This window comes from Netta rufina (assembly GCF_964035555.1).
Source record: "Netta rufina genome assembly, chromosome: Z".
In the NCBI taxonomy this organism is placed as follows: domain Eukaryota; kingdom Metazoa; phylum Chordata; class Aves; order Anseriformes; family Anatidae; genus Netta; species Netta rufina.
This window is the reverse complement of record NC_140126.1, coordinates 41,304,013-41,319,077: the sequence shown is the minus strand read 5'-3', so window position 1 is coordinate 41,319,077 and position 15,065 is coordinate 41,304,013. Positions and strand designations below refer to the sequence as shown.

Here is a 15,065-nt window from a genome sequence, read left to right as displayed (position 1 = left end):
GCAAAAGCTGTGTGCCCAAGCAAAACAAGCAAAGCCAGACAAGGAATTCATTCGCTATTTCCCATGGCAGGCAGGTGTTCAGCTACTGCCAGCAAAGCAAGCAGGGCTTGTCATGCTTAGCTCTTACCTGGGAAGACAAACACCATCACTCCTAATGTCCCCTGCCTCCTCCCTTACCCCATGGCACCACATGCTATGGGACATCCCTTTGGTTGGCCTGGGCCAGCTGTGCTGGCTGTGTCCCCTCCTGGCTCCTGGTGCACCCCCAGATTCCTCGCTGGCAGGGCAGCACAAGGAGATTGTGCTTTTGGCTCTGCGCAAGCACTGCTCTGCATCAGCTAAAACACTGGTGAGTTACCAACATTATTTTTGTCATAAATCCAAAACACAGCACTGCACCAGCTACTATGAAGAAATTAACTCTGTCCAAACCAAAATCAGGACCTCATAAAACAGGCAAGTGCAATCCCCCCCCCTTCTGTGTAGCCTCGCTTCCCTGTAACCCTCTTCAGGATATTGCAATGAATTATGTTTTAAAAAACCTTTTTTACATGGATTGGTTTCTCCAGGTTGTCCAGGTTGTAGTGCCTTGTTGGCATTTTGAGTTTTCTGGGTTTTTTGTTTGTTTGTTTTTTTATATCAGGCTTTGGGGTTGTTTTTTTGTGTCATAGGTACGTGTGTCCCCAGTTTAAATGATTAAACAGACTTGTGAACATTTTACAAGAGGGTACTGCTGACCCAGCATTTTTCCATTTAAGCAGGCTTTGATTTGTTTAAAGACTAATACATCAGCTTAAAAAGAAGTAGTATGCAAACTAGCGTGGTGTTGGGGAATGTATTAGGTTCAGAATTACCGAGTGATGTTTTCATTACAGATTAAGTGGAAATGAAAGACTCTTAGCATACATGGTTTACTTATTTTAATAGTGTGGCTATTAAAGCATCTTGTAGCGTGTCTTCAGGGAATGCTCTGCTTTTTATTTTTTTAAATCATGTTTTATTAAATAGAAAATGTTTGTGTACATCAGATACACTTTCTTCTGGTACTTCTGTGAGTTAATTGCTGAGGTGTGCAACATGACATACTATGTTATATGAACAGTTACAAAGCAGTCAGGTGGGTGCCCTGTGAATTTTACTCTTCTGTAATATAGTTTGGGATAACTTTTTTTTTTTTTTTGGTGCTGTGATTTTGGGAGGATGTCTCCGACTGTAGCCACATCTCATGTTCATTTTAAAATCTATTTATGAAACCTGCTCTCAAGTGAGGCTATTACTCTAATCATGTCCTAGATCAAAATTCCTTGCGTTAAAACTAGTTTTGCGTCTTAGCTCTTGTGTATGAGGTAGCACTTCAGTAAAAGCTGTGATGGCAGCGCTGCTGCTCCGAAGCTGACAGCTGGGTCTCAAGACAGTTGTGTGTTTAGTTGTAACACCATGTCAGTGGCATAAATGGGAACTTGTCTGTTTTCCTTGAGGTGCTTGCTGTAAGCCTTAGAAGGCTAGAATTTCATCTGAGTTGAACGTGTCTGTCTGATCTTCCAGCAAATATTCTGCTAATCAGGAATTCAGCTAGTCTGTACTCTTGGGCTGGTTGTGTGATGTATTGTATCAAAGTAAAATAACTACTAAAGAGTACATGATCTTAAAGTTCTACTATGCTTAAAGCTGTCTCTGAGCTGATCCCATAAGCCAGCTCCTTCTCTCCCTACCCTTAGGTAAATATAGCAATTTTAAGAGGAGGATGTCATGGTTGGCTTGGTTTTGCAGTGAAATTGTATATGGTGCCTATTTTTATAATTTGCCTTCCCATTTAGAACCTTATTTAATTTCTTCATTTCGAACACACAAAATACAATTCTGTGGAAAGTAGTGACTTTTTTGTCCTATGACATGACAAAAAGATGAATATTTAAGTGTTTGTGCAAGATGATATCTTAACACTTCAGTGTTTTAGTTTATGCTAGTCAGTATATATGGCTTAAACCTATATACTCATCTTCTTTTCTGAACTTCTGGTGTCTGGAAAAAATGAACTGCAAGAGAAAGATAATTAGATCATCTTCCAATAAGTTTTGCTTTCTTTTATGTATACATTACATGCTTTTTATACAGAGAGACATTGTATATGTATGTTTAAGGAGAAAACAAAATTTTACGTATTCCTACCTGCATAAACACTCATACATGAGCATGTATCAAACTTCAGTCGTGTTTTATTTTAAAAGACTAAAAGTTAGAGGGGTAAGCAGGTTTTGTACCTTTTCATTTAGTCCTGGAAATTGCTAGTGGCACAGAGGGAAGGTTGGTCTGTTTTCAGCACTGGTGACATTTTCAAAGCTTAGTTCAAAGTGCAGTAGCCCAGATTTGTTCATGTTGTGTGACAACTGTGACACTGAAAAGAGAATTTTGAGTTTTAGTGTTAGAACTTGTTCGATTTGCTTTAGAAGAGCAGAAGAACTTAAAAAGTGGACTTTAAGGTTTTGAACCTTTTCACCTTGGACATGCGAGGAAAACAGATTTTTGTTAGAAGAATTTGTGTTGTCTGCTGAAACATGATATGGCTTTGAAGGTATCTCTTCTATATTTTTAGCCTCTCAAATAACTGATTCCTCTGACTTTGTATACTGTTTGCAATAGAATCTTCTCTGCATTTTAATAGTCCTTGCTGTTGCAATCTTGTATCTTATCCGGGAGGAAGAAAAGACTGTTTAGTTTGGACTTTAGCAAAACAAGGTGTTTGGTTTTATAAATCTGAAATATTAAAAGATGTTTGTTCCAATGTAAATTGAACATGTATGAAATTTTTGGTTATGTAGTCACCCGTTTCCCAAACAATACAGAAGTAAGTGGTAAATACTGTTGCTGATCAATTTTACTGCTGTAAAATTCAGAAACGTAGTACAGAATTGATTTTAGATGAAATTGTGTTCTCTTAGGTACACTTGCATATTCTACTTCTAGTATCAAATATATATAAAACAGTGAAAATACATTCTTTTTACCACTTATGTTCTCAGTAATTGCCTCTTGAAAAGTGAATATGTTACATGAGTATGAAAATACTCATATATATTTCTTCCATATATGCCTGTCCACTTTTGCTACAGAGCTTATGTTTTTATGTTCACATCTAGGATTCTTAGAAGGCATTTTTTTCAGAGTAATAAGCAACTGGACAACAGTTCATAAAATTTAATGAAGGTTTTAATTACTAATCTAATACAATTTGCTAGCAGAGATGGACTCGTTGAAGCCACTGAGAATTGGTCTGCTAATAGCTACAGGGGAAAAAAAAAAAAAAAAAAAAGAATGAATCCCTGCATTACATGAATCTCTAAAACAATGCACATTTTTATAGTTGGAAATTTGCACAGATGGACTAGAAAATAGGCCAATTAAATGTTGCACTAAATATATATATTGCTGGACTCCACAGGCAAGTTGTCACTTTCTTTCCATAGGATTATAATTTTACTACAATTATTTAGGAATACAGAGAATGTGGTTTCCCTGCAAACCAGTTGCATGGTGGCTTAAAATAGTTACTTCCATTTCATAACCTGTAGTTCAGTTCCTTTGTTATTGGTGTTGACACTATAAAGAACACACGGATTTATCTGCCTCTTTAGGAAACAGTCAATACATTGCTCAAGAGTCTTCAAGAGAATCTTCTTAGCACAACTAGCATGCAAAGCTGAACCTTGAGTATGGTGTAGTTATTCCCTGTAAGAGCAGAATACCAGCATTTTCAGTATTCTTTCCCCAGCCTGCTCTGTCTGAAGGGAATATATCATGGTTAACTGCAGGAGATTTAGACTCCGATCTTCACAAATTGAATTACTTGTTATTTTTGTTTTTGTTTTTCCGAATTCCTCTATGTTAGTCTGAAAAATAACATTTGTTTTTGTTGCATACTTCAGATTTGCTCCTTTTTTTTTTCCTGTTGTTGCAGTAACTTAAGGTGTTTAACTTTTTTTGTCCTCCAAAAACCTAAAAGAGAATTACAATTTATTATTTGATCTATTCTTTGAAAGATTTAAAAAAAAAAAAAAAAAAAAAAACAACAACCAACCAAAACCCATTTCTATTCCTAATAAAACAGACTTGTATTACTATTATTATAATGACATTATAAAGAGAAGGCTGTGTTTCAGGCAGAACAGTTTGCTTTTCAGAATGATTTTTGAAAAGCCAACTGATGCTTATTATCTCTGCTGCAACTGTAACATCCTCTTTTTGGTATTTTCCTAGAAACTTTCAGGTTATATAATCTCTCTTTTTTCCTACCCTTTTCAGAGTAATTCCACAGTCCAGTGTTCAGAAAAATAAAACCTCTGAACCTAGCATTTCTGACAATACAGACATTACTAAAAGAACTACCAGGTCTGCTACAAGAAAAAAAAACTTAAAAAGGTGAGAGTTAACCTCTTTAAAGATCCAGTAATTTTTCTGTAGACAAATATTTTGAGCTGTTGTATCCATTGCTGATAGGGGTTTCTGCCACAGTCTGACTCCTTCTAGCAGTGAGAAACGTGAAGCAATTTTATGGTTTATGTCATGTATTGAGAATATATGGAACCTTAAATCTTAAGGGATTTGCATATGCTGCTGAGCCTTTCAACTTTTGGAATTTTATGTTGTAATTCCTAATGTCAACAAGAATTCCTGAAGGTGAGGGAGTTGGGGAACAAAAAAGCCTTTCATTACCAAACATCTGCCTGGAGTCAGAGGCAGAAAAGTTCACAGCATTAAGCATTAGTTAGCATGCTAAGTCAGCACTAAGAGGAATTAAATTTGACGTGGACTACTGAAATGCAATATTAGGAAGAATCTGGTGGCAGGTAGGTGAAGTGTCTAAAATGTACATGCATGTGGATATGAGATTTTGTAATGAGAGTATCAGTGGTAATCTGGACCGAACCTGTTCAGTCCACATATGTGTGCATTCATGCCCCTCTACTGCAGCTTTCCAAAGCATTATCAAAGATGAGCCCGAGAATGTAACTGGATACAACTTTCAAGTAATTTTCAGTGGCTTCAAATGACCAGAATCTGACTTAGGCTTGTAGTGAAAAACTTTTGAATGGACCTACCAGGTGATGAAGAGATGTTTTTTGTGGGAAGAGAAAAGGTGGTGAATAACAAAAAGAGAAGAAAAAAAAAGAAAAAAAAAAGAAAGAAAAGCTTGTTATGTGGCTCACTTTATAAATATTGCTTAAAATTCCAGATTCTTGCGCAGTTTTTTTCCCTAAAGAGCTCTTCTTTCCCCAGCCTCATCCTTTTTTGCAGGTAATGGAAGTTACAAAAAATCCCCTCTACTGGGCAAAGGAAATAGCCTAATGAATAGCAGTCTGAAGGAATATGCTAGTCAGAATTCTCAACAGCAGCCATATGAATTTTATGAATTATGTTTTGATTCATAGTACAATACATAAGAAATACTTTATCTTTCCTGAAATGTGTGCTTCACTAAATACCTTAGCTCCTTCACAGAGGTTTGTCTACATTCTGCATTGTTTTCTCCATGTCAGACAGATCGATGGGATTCTGACAGCTTTTTTTGTTCTTCATGCCTCTCCAGTTTTAAGCTACTTGCAACTCCTGGTAGATGTACACATGCAGATGTGTAACTGAACAGAGATGTTTAGTTCCTGAAAAGCATACCTTCACGTGGATATTTGTGTTGTGTGAGATGAGTCTACCCATCCCTAGGAGGAAACAGTATCCCTAAAATAAAGTTAACAGAAGATTTCAGGTTTTAAATGAAGGATGAGATTTTAAATCTTCTCAAACTTCATAAAGCATTTTATATTTTAATGTATTTTCAAAAGCTTCTACCCCAAATATTTCAGTCTGTGTACTGTGTCTCCTAATTTTTGGGATCAAAGAATGTCAGTAAGTTTATGCTTGGATCAAATAATCAAAGTAGTCCTAAATACTTATTGTCACAGTTCTGAAGTTCTTAATTATCTTCTTATCTGAGAGGGCTAATTGGGTTGTGGTGCCTCTAAAGGCTACTGCAGTGTGACTGTATAATTTCATGGACTTCCAATTTAGTACCTCACTATTAATCCTGCAGGTGTCCTTTCATTTTTCTTGTAGCATTTGGCAGAACATCACTCTTTTTTAAGCCTTCCTTTCTTTTTTTTCCATGTCTGTTCACTTGAAGCTTATACAAACTTCTTGAAGTCTGTGAATTTGCATTATTTCAAATTGACCTATTCCACATCAAATAGAATGCAACGTAGAGGATAATAATTACTGTTAAAAAATAGAATTCATGTCCTAACCAACATCCATCTTTGTCGAGGTCCTGTTGCCTTTTCTGAACTTCTGACATTGACGTAGGCCTTTATACTTCTGTTTTCTTGTCTGTCTGATGTATTCCAGTGAAAACATCTTGCAGTGTTTTTATATGAATCTTATTTGATGATGCTCTAGGTCATTTTACACAGTTCTTACTGTAGATGAATCACATTTGTGACCCATCCTAATGCAGTATGATCTGCAGAGCTGAGTAATGCATCTACAATTTCATCCTTCAGACTGTTGGAGACACTATCGTATAAAGCGACCCCACTGTGGTTCTTTAGCCAAAACAGCTCTTTGCAGCTAATAATACCCTATTCTGGTTTTGCTGAGGAATCTGAGAGAGTTTAAATACTATTAATAATGTTCATCGTGTTTCCTTTGTGGAATATCTCTAGATGTCACCTGCCATCTACAAAAGACGAGTACCGGTGGATGCAACACGTTGTCTCTTGTGACTGAAATAACATTGTCATTGAACTGCAAGAAATCACATTACTGAAGTATTCTTCACAGTCTTTTTCCATGGATGCCCCAGATCTGTTCTTGTTTCTTGGTTAGGATGTGTCCCTTGTAGATCTCCCAGTTACTGAGAAGTCAGAAGTTGTATTTTAGCAAGATGCATACACCAGATCATGCTAAGGACAGCTGCATCATTTTCCTCTCCTTCTTCCCTCCTCGCTTTCTTGATACTAAATCACTTTTAGTAGATGGAACAATGTGCTATTTCAGCTGGAAAAGTATATAGGATGGAAGAGCAATCCTAAAATCTTAACCCTTAACATCATTGTCCATGCTCGATCCGAAAGATCCCCAACTGGAATAGCATCCTCACTTAACAGCTGGACTGGCAGAAATGCTTGCCCAACCTGTGCTTGTGCCAGGACAAGAACCCTATGCATCCTGGCCAACAGTGTTCCCCTTTCATATAGGTACTTCAAAAATTCCCAAACAACTGAAATGGTATTTTCTGTATTATCACACATTATAGGTGTAGGATTACGGATGTAATTAGTAATTGGTTAGAAGTGAAATCTTGAACTGTGAAGGAATTTTGATAGGTAGAGAGGTGTTTAAGGAAACAGAGGTCAAGTTATTACAAGAAGAAATAACTGGGGGACAGGAGAAAACGTGTGAAAGCCACATCATTTAGTTTCATTTACTTCTTTTAACCAGAAAGGCTTATCATAAAAACTAACAAAGAGGAGTATGCTTTTAAAATCTCATATGCCTTTGCTTTGCTTGGAATTGTAAAGCAGCCTTCTGCACTCTTGTTCAAACACTGAAAATTGCTTGCAGCATTTTGGAGCTTATCTGAATGTAATCTAAATCTAGTTCTAAATATATGTTTCTTTATTATTCTTTCTACTTTACTGTTTCTTTCCTACAGTCTGATAGTTCAGAGGGAGAAAAGGAAAAAGAGTGCTTTACAGCAATTGCGATTAATGATTGTATGGTACTTTGAATCCTTTGTTGTTTTTCTGTATGAAACTGACCCTTTCTTTCTACTGTCTACGATCAGACCAGTCTGTGCTTTATTTACAACCGGTATTGCTATGTTACTAAATGCAGTGACATTTATCTCCTGTTCCTTTTTTTGATGTAACGTTTGCTCATTTTTTTCTTGTCAGCAATGTTTACTTGAAATGTTTTTTTTGTGCGTATTTAATTTTTTTCCTCAAATATGTTTTATTTCAGCAGCCAGTCCATCCCAAGGACTAGAACAGTATTGCGTTAAATTTCAAACAAGCAACCAGTATTGAAAGGGGATATCCAGGAATGAAGGGGATACAACTATAACAGACTTGATGCAATTCTAGGAAGATGACCTTGGCTTCATTTCTCAGCAAAGGTTAAGCAGAAGGAACTCCTTCGTACTTGTAGAATAAAATGAACTGTCAACATGCCCAATAGACAGTTTCCTAATTGCTAACACTTCCTCAAACAATGCCAACAAAATCTGTGTAAATTCAGACTCAGGTGTAAATATGTAAGTTCTCTATTATAAAGAGGGCTTCCTAGTATATATGATGCATGTGTATAAATTGTGATGGCAATCACTTATAGCTGCTGACCACCAGAAGTGAAAAGATGGTGGGAGTTTTTAAATATATATCTGTGTTGTTCATTCAGACTGGGCTCAAGTCTCCACTTGAGACTGAAACTCAACCACAAAGGCTTTTTACTTATAGTATGGGTACTCTCCGTTAATTGGCTATTCTTTCTTACTTTGACATTTTTTTATGAAGCCGCAGTGTTGAGAACACAGTAACTATTGTCCACCAAAGAGTGCTTTATTTTCAAAGTTTTTTTTCTTCTCTTTAGTTATGAAGATAAAAAAACAAAACCAAAAAACAAAACTAAGAAAGCAATTATGTTGCTTTTAATAGTAATGAGTTTTTTAATTGTTCACAACCACTGGTTCTTTTACCTAATAGGAATTGCTTTAAATCTGGTATGATTTTAATAGGGAGGAAAAACAGCTTACCATTTAAAGCAGTGCTGTCATACTGAAATGTCATTACTGTTTCTTTTCATATCTTCAAGTCTTTTAAGTGAGACTTTAGATAACTGTACCTGAAAGGTAAGACTTTTTTTTTCCCCCAGGTTTTATTGGTACATTTAATAACTTATGAATGTCACTGTTGTTTTTTTTTTTTTTTTTTTTTTTTTTTAGCTTGAAGACACCTAATGAGTGCAGCACCTTAAAAAAAAAAAAAAGGAAAAAAAAGGAAAAATAAGCTTGCTGTACATCTGAGATTGGTAGTGGAACTCAGGGGCAGGTATAATTATTAACATCTAATTATAACACATTAAAAACTACAGCTTACCTCTCAGTTAAAAGCGGTGTAAGTTTTAGAGCAATCTGAGGCTGAGATTTTCATCCACTACAAGACTGTCTTCAAACACTGGCAGCCTTTTTTCTTTACCACTTTTCACACTATGAAATCTCAAAGGCTTGCTTTGCAGCAATTCATCCTTGTCTGCCAGCTGGAAGTTCATAGCTGCATGTCCCTTAGACGAGGACTGGTACCACATAGCCTTAAATAGAATACAGTTCTCTCTTGATTTGGTAACTCTTGTAGTAGAAAGGAGTTGAAAACTACATCTGGAGAGTTAGCAACAGAGTTTTTAAAAGATAGGGATTACCTTTGCAAGGGGGAGAATTTTCTTTCAATGAATGTAAATAGGCAGGAACAGTGACTAGTTCCAGCCTCTTTAAATAAAAAGAAGTTTTCTGTTATGCTGGTAGTTTCTCAATGCCACTGTGAATAACCACACATTGGTTTGAATACTTTTTTTGTGGCAGAACAGTGCACCATGAGTTGGAGGGGAGGCAGGATATAAAATGTATGTGAGCTTACAGATAGCATCTGTGAGTTTGGGTACTACAGCTTTTCGAATATGAATACCAAGAGAACAGGGAAGGCTTGCATGGTGCAAGCACTGAGGCTTAGACCCTAAATATTTTTGGTTTACCACTTAATCATCACCCTCATCTCCACTCTCTTCTAGGTGAAGCACACCTAAAAGAATGAATTCACCCTGATAAAAAGATTAAAGTTTTCTTTTTATTTTCTTTTTTCTTTTTGGCCCCTTGCCCTAAAGGGGAAGTACAGTTGGTCACAATAACAAATATGTTGTGCAAATACGAATTTTTTTTTTTGAGGAAAACTATCATCTCGAGAATATGATCAGTAAACCAATTTTAAGTCTTTTCAGGCAGAAAAAAATATGTATGAAACTAGTGCGGTGAGAGCTAAACAAAAATTTCATTAGTATTTGTTTGGCTTTGCACATCTCTCAGTTTAACTGATTTTTAATGTAAAAATACCCCTTCAAAATTCCAAATTGGAATTTCCCTTTTTTAAAGTAACCAGCAATGCCACTAGCACTTTCAGGTTCATCAGAAGAAATTTGCATAAAATAAGTGCACAAACAGACACCACAGCAACTCTAGCTAAACCAAAACTTCATGTTTGGCATGAATGTGTTTCAGGCTACCCCTTCCACTGCTAGTTACCGTGGTGAGAAACACAAAACTGTCAAACATTTTACATTGGAACTCTCCGAACAGCCTTATATGGTGAATTAACCCATTACCTCATTGTGTCCCATCTAATTGTGTCTGTTAGTTTGTATGAATTTTTAATACTTTGTCTTGTATTTTTATTGTACCATACCAAAGCTGTCTTAAGTACAAGCATAAGGAATAGGTGTGGGTGATGGAGTCCTTGGGTTCCAAATCTGTTTTGAATTGTGACATACCGTGTGCCAAAATTAAATGTGCATGGCAGCAGTGCAACAGAGCAGCTGAAGGAAGTTATTTCTGCTGTTATCGATAAGGAGTTTTGGTTAAACTTACAAAAATTCTCTTTCTTCTTTCAAATACATGAGAAATGAATTCTTCCATGATGTTCAAAAGTATGCAACATACTCAAAAGCTGTATTATCTTAGATCAAATTGCTAGCTTCCATTACAGCATCAGACCTTGTCCTTTTGCCCCAGGACAACAGAGGAAGTGCTGCTTTTATTTTTTTATTTTAAATAAGATTTGTAGAGACTCATGCATTAAAATGGAGAAAAAAAAAAATACAAGTGATATTCACCAGTTTGTTGCACTGCAGTTTTTATATTAATGGTTTGCAGACTGTTTGTCTTGTGTAAACCCATGTACAGACTATCAAGATCTAGAAGTCCTTGACTAATCAGTACTGTTCATCCTGATTATTTTTAAATTGTATATTTCTAATCATATTTTTTTAACTTGGATTGACAGAATGGGAGTTTATTTTGCTGAAGGTATTTTTAAGATAAAGCTTCATATTATCTTGTAATATCAAGTAGTTCAATATGCATTTGTGTGTCATTTGAAAATATTGCATATTGTATTTGGTTTTATACAAAATATTGAATAGTGAAAATTGTAAACCTGAATTGTGTAAAATTAAAAATAATAATCAGAAGTTTGTTTTCTCACCTTTATTTCCAGCATTCTAAAATGAATGTCAGATCAAAACCATATTTGTACAATTTTGACTCTTCTGTGCTCTTAAAAATAATGAGAATCTCACCTGCCTGTGAAATTTTAATTAAAGCATGAATCTTTCACATTTTTTTTCTGATTTCAAAAATAAGCTTTGGCTCTGCATTTCAGAGGACTCACTTCAGAAAATAATGGTAATTGTACTTGAATTGTTGGAATACTCTTACCCAATACATATATATATTTATACACATATATAGTTAAACCGAAATAACTGGTTCTAGTTAACCTAAGTTAAGGCTGGGCTTACAAAGACGCTGCGTGCTTTAAGCTTAAATAGCTGAGTCCATTGATGAAGATATTTGGCACTTTTTTTTTTTGCTTTTTTTTTTTTTAATGGGGAATGGTGAGGGTGTAGACCTAGACATTCTGCCCTTTAAACAACTGCTTTCCCAGTCAGTGTCTTTCCCTTCAAACTCCTTCCCAATATAGAAGCCTACTAAAAAGTCTGGCAAAAACCGCACCACCGGGACAGCCCAGCAGCAGTTGCTTTTTGTCCCTGCTGCATGCCAACATGTTCCACGCTGCTGCGTCACTACCACCGCTGCCTCCCAGCCCGTCCAACTACCCCGGGTGCTGCACACCAGTCATGCCATGAACAGGACAGAGGTAAGTCCTAAACTGCTTGTTGCTGCAGGACTGAGGGAGCAGACAATCGACTACCCTTGGTAGCAGCTAATGTTAAAGTAAGAAAACCCAAAATGCTTGCTGCTAGTAGCAGGAATGTAGCCACTTAAGCAAGCGTTGAAGCAGACCGAGTTGCACCATCGTGGATTTACCTTTACCACCATCAGTGCTTTTGTGCCATCCCCCTTAAGATGAGGGTAGGTCATTTCCTCAGTTTTTTTCAAGGTGGAAGGGCTCAGCTTCCCCATTACCCCTCCTCCAAAAAAAGTTTCCAGCTAAGCACACCTGAGTTTATTTTTAGGTTTGAGTTCTGTCATAACAAGACTCTACTCTTCTGTTCCTTATTCTTCCCAAAATATTGTGCTTCTGGGACTGAACCTTTACTCAGTACTTAAAACAGGCAACATTTGTCCTGCTGCCTTTTTCCAGGTGCTTTTTTGTCCGCCCCTTCCCCTTTCACAACAATATGCACTTTATTTAAGTGAACCATTTAATGCTGGCTCCCCTCCTGCTCCCATACTTAAGGATTTCCTTCCCCTCCTCCCATTGATCAGACATTTTCCACCCATTGACTAGAAGCCTGAACAAAAAAGGCTCCTGAGTTTTATGTTCTCTCATTTTCAAGGTATGCAGCCTTTACTAGGGCCAGAAAAAATATCTGATTTTGTAAACGTGAAGAACACAACTAAATCACACCTCACCCAACAAGCATGCAATTCCTGGATTATATTATGTCAACTTCCTTTTTCTCTTGTCAGAAGAGAAAAAAGTAAATCAACACATTTTGCTGATATTTTTCCCTCTCAACAAAGCTGTCCCATTAATTCATTACATTCTGTAGAAGTTGCTGTCTTTCATTCAAGCAGTTAATACTGCACAGCTCTAGATAGAGGACCTGTCTTTGCTGGAAGGGGACAGCAGCTTATAGTGTCCTGTTAACCAGCTGTAAGTAAAACAGACAAAGGAATGCTGAAAAATTTTATTGACACTGGCTACCCAGGACAGCAAAAACTGTACTCAAACCATTAAGTGGTAGCTTGTCTCAAACACAGCACTGCTGTTACGTGTGAGGCAGGATCGAAAGCCACTCTGAAGGTTCAGCCATCTGCAACATTTCTTGCATCACATCTGCAAAAAGGCGTTTGTTTGCAGGCAAGTAAAACCTGGAGATGTAATGTACGTCACATTAAAGTCTAAATAACAGAGCCAAAGGGTAGCAGTTGTTATTTCTTACAATTGAAAGACTGAAGGTCCCATCCTGGCAAAGCACATGTTGCTCAATACTTCCCCAATGTGCCTTACTGAGAGAGAGGCGCTCACATCCCACAGCTGTTACTCAGTGACTGAGAGTACTTCTGCAGGTAACCACATTTCACATTCAGTTGTTGGTCCAGGGGTAACGAGTCAGTATTACATTATTTTCAACACTGTATTTACATGAGAATATAAATACACAGTTTGTGTATCAATGTGTATGTGCACATGTGCCCATGGCAGCTCTGAAGGGGGAAAACACAGAATGGCACGAGCACGATGTGACACCTGGGAGACAAAGGTGTCCCAGGGCTGCAAGTTTTGGTCTTTGAGCCCAGAAGCTGTGCCAGCCACCTAGCGCTAGATCCGTGTGAACAAGTGTAACCAAAGCAGCTGAAATACCATCGCCCATGGGGTCATTTACATATATTCCTAATCAACTAAACTTTTCTACCAGGGTCTTTTACTTCTGAGTCTATTTATACTCTTATGTTAAGCACAGATAATCCTCCTCTTGCTTTTAAAGGCACTCTCACAGGAATATACCCTTACCAATCGTATACCATGGTACCACGTATGCATCAGGTGGGCTGCATAATATCGAGACTCTCAGCTATAAATGAGATCTGTGGAAAGAGATTAATTCCTTTTTTGCAAACTTCAGAGTTCACTGCTTGGGGGAGTTCCACCCCTCACCTCTTTGAAAAGCATATTTAAGAAGATAATTAAAATAGACATTCCTTGCATTCATCACACAACCTTCACAAACTCCATCTACATCAACATAAAATTTCCCACGCCAAAAAATCAACGCATCATCATCACAACGCTGACAAAGGTGGACAATTTATACATGCTCCACCTTCATCCCTTTCCCACATTACACCACCACACTCTCCACGATGATCACATTCTAACAATGTTCAATCCATGTTTTGCCCGCTCTCTCTCCCAATTATTGCCCTTACCTTGAACTCCTCAAGTCCACAGTTTGGTGCCAGGAAGGACTGTGGTGGCTTCACTTCAATGGGCAGCTGAGCTCCCCCATAGCTGCTCTCACTCCCCCTCCTCAAAGGAAGAAGGGGAGCAGATAAAACAGAAGGGGACTCAGGGTTGAGATAAGGAGAGGGAGATCATTCGTCAATCACCATCACAGAGAAAACAGACTCAGCACAGGGAGATTAATATAATTTATCACCTATCACTAGCAGAGCAGAGCAGTGAGAAACTAAAAGCAAACCAAAAATGCCTCCCCTCCAGGCAGCCTTTGGAGCTGGCTCTGATCTGACACGGGGCAGCTGCTGGGCTCTGCTCAGGGAGGACACCCCTGCAGCTCCCTGCTACCAAACCCTTGCCGTGTAAACCCAACACACGTACATTAACTAAACGCAAAGCTCACGTGTAATTTTCCCTAGACCACTATAGTAATCCTAACACTGAAGTGCCTGTCATAGTGCATTAAAGAGTAATTAATGTAAGATCTACAACATAATTTAATCTCTTGCTTAGATGCATGCCACATTTTATTAGTGTTGGTTTCTTTATTTACCCCGGACTGCCACTTGCTTTACATGAAGGAGTAAACCTAAACCAGGAGTAATTGTTAGCAGCAGATGTGCTTAACAGATACAGCTGTTTCCATACCTTAAGTATGACAGGTGCCTGAGATTTAATATTTTCTCTTTTCACAGCTAGGAAAAATAATCAGATTGCTGTTACCACTTACAACTAGTAACTTCTCTATACTTAGATACTGTAAACTAAAGAAACTCGGGACATGTTCAAGTTTGAAAGTCTGAAAAAGAAAATTATCACACTTAGTTA

At 37.4% G+C, this 15,065-nt stretch overlaps 1 protein-coding gene across 6 annotated transcripts in view; it reads left to right on the top strand.

The window, feature by feature from the left end:
* CDC14B (cell division cycle 14B) overlaps positions 1-11,280 on the top strand; it is a 46,252-nt gene extending 34,972 nt beyond the window's left edge. For 2 of the 6 annotated variants that reach the window (XM_084305185.1, XM_084305184.1), the window contains one exon: positions 8,014-11,280. In XM_084305185.1, coding sequence (XP_084161311.1) covers positions 8,014-8,050 — 37 coding nt within the window. In that variant the 3' untranslated portion in view covers positions 8,051-11,280. Of the gene's footprint in view, positions 1-4,299; positions 4,417-8,010 lie in introns of those variants that run through there. The other 4 variants (XM_084305181.1, XM_084305180.1, XM_084305182.1 and 1 more) reach the window with 4 other exon arrangements.
* Positions 11,281-15,065: the final 3,785 nt, after the last annotated feature.